Consider the following 5,747-nt stretch of genomic DNA (forward strand, 5'->3'; position numbering starts at 1 on the left):
GGCGTTCTCCTGAAACGGCCAAAAGCGCAGGCATGCTACATCGATCTGCACATGGATCCTGCTCCTTCCTGTTTATTGACCAATAGTAGAGGAGCTGGACCAAGAAGGCAGCCTCCTCATTTGCATATTGAGGCAGAAATGCCAACGATAAAGTAAAAAGAGGAGACAAGGAAATGTCAAAAGAACAAATGCATGTGTAAGGAAAAGGTAAAAACAAAATATAAACATTACTTGATGAAAATGCATGTGTGAGGAAAAGGCAAAACAAAATACATATTTCTGCTTTTATTTTTGATTATGTCAGTTTCGGACCTCCATAATCTGTTTGCCATTTCTTGTTGAATTATTGTAAACCAATAATACCCCTCCCAGGCCTTTAGGGGGCGCTGCGGTTCAACTGAGCGCGGTTGCTGCCGTCATTAACCCGCAGAGGAAGAAAACAACCCGAGAGACGAGAGGAAGAAAATGACAGGGCGCGCAAAAAGAAAACCCAAAGCAATGCAGGTAATTTTATCCTCCTTTTTTCCTGCGTGCTTTTTTTTTTTTTTTTTACAATCTACATCCACTTCGAATCGGGTCTTTAATCGAGCAGGAAATGCGCTCTGTCCCGGGGCGGAGACATTTTAGGCAGCATCTGTGAAACCGAGTGTTTGATTCGCTGAGTGAGACAACATGGCAGCAGCTTTATCACTGCTGAACTGCACAACATCTCCCTCAAATAAATAAAAGCTGCTTGTTAAAAAAAAAACATTTCAACAACTAAACCTTCGTAAAGCAGTGATAAACAGACTTCTCGCTGTCCTGCAGCAGGAAAACAAAATGTTAATTTCTTCGGGGGTTTACCTGTTAGGTTACCTCTAAGCTAGCACAGTTCAGCTAATATAATTAATAGGTGTTTTGTTTAAGCTTTTCCAGCACATACTGAGTGTAGGAAGTCACTCCTTACACCATTTTAGCGGCACACAGGAGCATTATATAAACACAGTCACCAAGACACTAAAGTAACTTCTGACTAACCTTTTATGAAGGACATCATGTAAGGGAGGGTTTAACACTTGGGATATACATCCCAGGAGAACAATACAGTTCAGCTCACAGAAGAGCGTGATCAGTACCAAGGTGTGCAAACTAATGCGGTGACTTATTTATGTTGGGATTGTGTCTTCTTCTTTGTCTCATTTTCATCAGGCGTCGGGGTCAGCCAATGGAGAGGTGAAGAAAGCCCGGCCCGAAGAATGCCAAGCCGTGCCGATGTCCAAAGTGAGCACAGAGCAGCGCGACGAGTTGCTGCAGCTGTGCGGGCTTCCCGTGCCGGAGGACTTCTACCACTTCTGGGATTTCTGCGAGGAGCTTTGTCCTGACGACCCTCGTGGTATGTACAAAAACAAGATGGATCCACTCAGTTTTAGTCATTCTGAGCTGGTGGAAAGTTTAGAGGAATGAACTAAATGTAGAAAGTAAATGGCAACCCAGTGAGGAATTTGGTTTATCGCTAATATGTTACGAATGAAAGTGTTTTTGTGCTGATATTTTCTGTATAAATGTGTGCAGGAGCGCTGAAAGACACCCTGGGCTTGCAGCTCGTTGGGCCTTTTGACCTTCTGGCAGGAGCTCACAGGACCTCCAGGAATCCTCAGCCGAACTTCCACCTTCACTGGAGGTTCTTCTACGATCCCCCGGAGTTTCAGACTATACTTAAAGGGAGCGAGGACAGCCAGCATCACATGGGCTACTACAGGTATTGCACGATGACGTGTGTTTCCAGCAGTTATCTTTAGTTAGAGTGGCAGAAGAGCCAAACTAGTGTGAGACTCCTTTTCATTGAATTGTTCCCTACATCTGCCAGGGACACGCCTGACTCGCTTCCTGCATTTGTTGGTGAAAATGAAGCAAAGAAGGGCTGCGCGATTACACAGATGGGTGATAACGTCTTTGCAGCTGTCTAGTGAGTATTAGCTGACATTTGGTCAGCGTGTGTTACTTTCTGTAATTGTGGTTGTGTTCAGTTGCCTGGCGACGGGGAGAAAACCAAAAAAAAAAGAAAGAGTTTGTAATTGCGTTGCATAAAATCAAGTATACCGGGCCAGAAAGCAGAGCTGATATATCTGTGGGTTTCAGTAGCAAAAAAGGAAAAACTGTAAACACTGTAAATTTCAACTGTAAACTGTAAATGTCTGCCATCTCCTTATGGGCCCTGGCAGTCTTCCCCGGTGTCTGCGCTTCTTGTTTTCCTCCCTCACATGTTGATCTGTGTGGTCCGTCCTCCATCAGCCTGCACCTGCTGAGGAAGAAGAAGGAGAGGAGCAGTAAAAGAGCGGAAAGCTTGGAGGCAAAGCTTCGGGAGAAGGCAGACAGCCTGGGCTTTTCTTTGGAGCAGAAGACCAGAAGCATGAAGCAGCGGGACAAGAAGGTAACACACACAAACACACAATAAGGCAGAACATTTACCTGTCAGGGGCTTCATAGGACCCATCTGATTATCTCTCAGACAGACGCGTCAGGAATTTTCCTCTGTATGTTACTTTGTGCATAAACAGCCACTTTTATTTGACGTATCAGAGACGATCTCATTCAGAGATGTTTCCGTCAGTGACTTTGTTATCCACAAAAAAAAGGAAGAGTTCTTTAATCCATGGCAAGATGCGTCATCATTATATCTAAAAAAGGACATGATCGTATCTACCCAAATTTCAGCTTGTGTCCTTGAATCATCACTGACTGAATGTAGAAAGTTACCTGTTTCCTTCAGCAGTTTTGAAATGGTTCTTTAGACCTGCATCAAACAAAAGCTCCAGGTTCATCTGTTCTTCTCATCCACTCATCACTGAATATCGCTTTTTGTCTCGTCTTCCATCGTCTGACTGCATCTGTTTTTGTTCAGGCGGTGATGGTAATTCCTAAATCTCAACCTTGTTTCTTTTAGCCTGTCTTTTACGGTTTGCTCACGGGTACCGATTCCCGTTTCTGATTTTAAAGGAGTTACAAAACCCTTCCCATTGTTTCTGCTGACGGCTGTCTTGTTGTGATCCTGTTTCCTGTCAGTCCGCAGCTCGTTCGTGTCTGCAAGCACGCTGTTCTACCTGCTGACACTTCCGCACATTTACCATTTACCTTTTATGCTGTTTTAGAAGGGGATATTTTCTTTTCTTGTCATTGAATGTCTTTCTTTGCTTAATCTTGGGGGAGGGGGGACCTCGCAGATTAAATATGTTGAGGTGTGCTGTACAAAACTGTTTAGCTAATAAATCAAAAATGTTTCTGACATTTTAAAAAAATTTGATATAAAGCTAAATAAACATTGACTGTAGAGTTAATATGACAATTGTATTTTTAGCCGATTGTGTGTTTGTTTGTTTGTTTTCCTCAACTGTGAGTTTATTCTTAACAATAAATAAATAAACCCCTCGTGTCACATCGCAGGTGGTCACCAAGACGTTCCACGGTTCTGGTATCGTTGTGCCTGTTGACAAGAATGATGTTGGATACAGAGAACTACCAGAAACAGACGGTGAGCTCAGATATGCCTGCTACTGTTTTTAACACCCTTCACATTTATTTGCTTATTATTCTGTTGTTTTTTTTAAACTCCTGGTTTGATTCTTGGGTTCCTCCTTACGGTTGAACCTGTTTGACTGATTCCCTGTCCGCCTCTCCTCCCCAGCTGGTCTCAGGAAAATCTGTAAAGCCATCGTGGAAGCGCGGAGTGACGAAGAGCGGGTCAAAGCCTTCGGGCCGATCCAGGAGATGATCACGTTTGTTCAGTTTGCTAACGACGAGTGCGACTATGGAATGGGCTACGAACTGGGAGTGGATCTCTTCTGTTACGGATCCCATGTGAGTCTCTAAAAGGGATGAACTTCAGCCTTAAGATCTGTTTAAGATTAGTGTTTAGACAGTGACACAACAACAAAATGAGGAGAAAAAAAAATCTGAAGCTCTACTTATTTAGATTTTTTTGTTATTTTGTTTATTTTTATTGTTTTACATCATTTTGACTTGTTAGACATGAGATTTACAATAGTTTCATGTGCTGACAAGCCTGAATTAGTGGGATTTTAAAGGCATGGATTCTAAGCCAGTATCTCGCTATGGTATGCCAGCATTCACCAGGGAATTCCCAAAATGTCTTGAAACGTTGGCGAGCTGAAGGGCCACGCATCTGTATCGTGTGGATTCAGAGCTTGTTTTAAAAATAAAAATGAATGCAAGTGCCCGTAAATAGTCACAGAGCATGTGGAACCTGTCTTGGACCATTTTCTCGTGTCCTAGCAAGTAAACAGGATTCTATCGAGGTTAAAAGTTTTCATGAATACGTCGTAAATGTTGCGTTTCCTCTCTCCTTCAGTACTTTCACAAGGTTATCAAGCAGCTGCTGCCCATGGCCTACAGCTTGCTGAAAAGAAGTTTGTTCGGGGACATTCTGGAGGCCCACCTCTCCCGCCGCAGCCACGACAACCTGGACCAACTCTCTGCGCTCTGAAACAAAACAAAACAACAACAGAAAAAGACTGAAGTAGTCCCTCAGAAAGTTCAGTTCTGGTTCTTATAAGCTTTCCCACCATTTGTCTTTCATTCCCGTTGTCCGTCTTTGTTAATGTTTTTTGGTGGTTTTGTTGCTGCTGTCACTTATGGAACCGTTTCAGTGGTATTATGTCATTTGTAAAAGCTAGATGTGTAATAAAGCATTTTTATATTTTTTAACAAATTGGTTTTGTTTCTTGACACACTCCGTGAATTTTTTATTCCCTGTAGAGTTTAGGTCTGTGCTGTGCAGCAGTCACTGCGTATATGAGGTACCTCGGTTTGATTTTTTACATTTAGATCGTTTAGGTGTTTTTTATTCAGCTGGTTTTAAGTAATCCCACGTGCTGGGAAGAGTCTTTTAGTGATGCCATTTAGTAGACGGGGGCGGTGTTAAGAAGGTGTGTGTGTGTGTATAAAAACATCTTTGTGATAAGTGTCAGAATGACACCATCATCTGATTCATGGTAATCCAGAGTAACAACAGATTAGGCAGCCATTTGCAGTAATCGGGATCAAGCAGGAGCACCTTGACTTTCCATATGTTGCTTGTGATATGAAACTGTTCTGAATTCAGTTTTACAGATAAAAAAAAAAAAAACAGCAAATCAATTACACCTCATAAATAATGTATTGAATCAGAATGCAAAAACATTTTATTTCACAAATGAGACCACCGCTCTGCTGTTCTGGGTTGGTAAAGTTCTGCTAGAACCAGATTGTAGATCGTAGGTAGTGTCAAATAGACGCTCTTGCCAGATAGAAACATGTATTAATGTACATGTAAATTGAATTAAATGTATTAACATGTTGATGGTTAGAACTATGCCCTGGTGAGGTCATGTGAATTTATGGTGTGTGTCTCAGAGGTTTTATAGCTTCTGCTGATGAAAAGTATTAAATCAACTCCCTCTTACAGCTGGAGGCCTTCATTGGCTCCTGAATGTTTTCTTTTCCTCATGAGAAAAAAATAATCATTTACAGGTGCTGGTCATAAAATTAGAATATCATAAAAAAGTAGATTGATTTCAGTAATTCTATTTAAAAAGTGAAACTTGTATATTATATTCAAACATTACATACAAACTCATATATTTCAAATGTTTATTTCGTTTAATTTTGATGATTACAAATGACAACAAATGAAAATCTCAAATTCATCATATCAGAAAATTAGAATCTTGTGAAAAGGTTCAAAATTGATGGCACCTGGTACCACACTCTAA

The 5,747-nt window shown here is 41.4% G+C and overlaps 1 protein-coding gene across 1 annotated transcript; it reads left to right on the forward strand.

Moving 5' to 3' along the window:
- The first annotated feature begins 402 nt into the window (after nt 1-402).
- LOC108228450 (histone PARylation factor 1) lies at nt 403-4,705 on the forward strand. The gene is made up of 8 exons (XM_017404005.2): nt 403-504; nt 1,189-1,372; nt 1,552-1,738; nt 1,847-1,945; nt 2,272-2,410; nt 3,421-3,508; nt 3,662-3,834; nt 4,346-4,705. The coding sequence occupies exons 1-8, from the start codon at nt 466-468 to the stop codon at nt 4,478-4,480; spliced, it is 1,044 nt and encodes a 347-aa protein (XP_017259494.1). The 5' UTR covers nt 403-465; the 3' UTR covers nt 4,481-4,705.
- The last annotated feature ends 1,042 nt before the right edge of the window (nt 4,706-5,747 follow it).

The sequence above is a fragment of the Kryptolebias marmoratus genome, linkage group LG3, assembly GCF_001649575.2.
Source record: "Kryptolebias marmoratus isolate JLee-2015 linkage group LG3, ASM164957v2, whole genome shotgun sequence".
NCBI classification, from domain to species: domain Eukaryota; kingdom Metazoa; phylum Chordata; class Actinopteri; order Cyprinodontiformes; family Rivulidae; genus Kryptolebias; species Kryptolebias marmoratus.

Bases quoted from the DNA above. Each gene is read 5' to 3' on its own strand.
- LOC108228450 (XM_017404005.2), top strand. From the start codon at position 466: ATGACAGGGCGCGCAAAAAGAAAACCCAAAGCAATGCAG. The intron at 505-1,188 runs GTAATTTTATCC...CATTTTCATCAG, and splicing joins GAAAACCCAAAGCAATGCAG to GCGTCGGGGTCAGCCAATGG. The intron at 2,411-3,420 runs GTAACACACACA...GTCACATCGCAG, and splicing joins TGAAGCAGCGGGACAAGAAG to GTGGTCACCAAGACGTTCCA.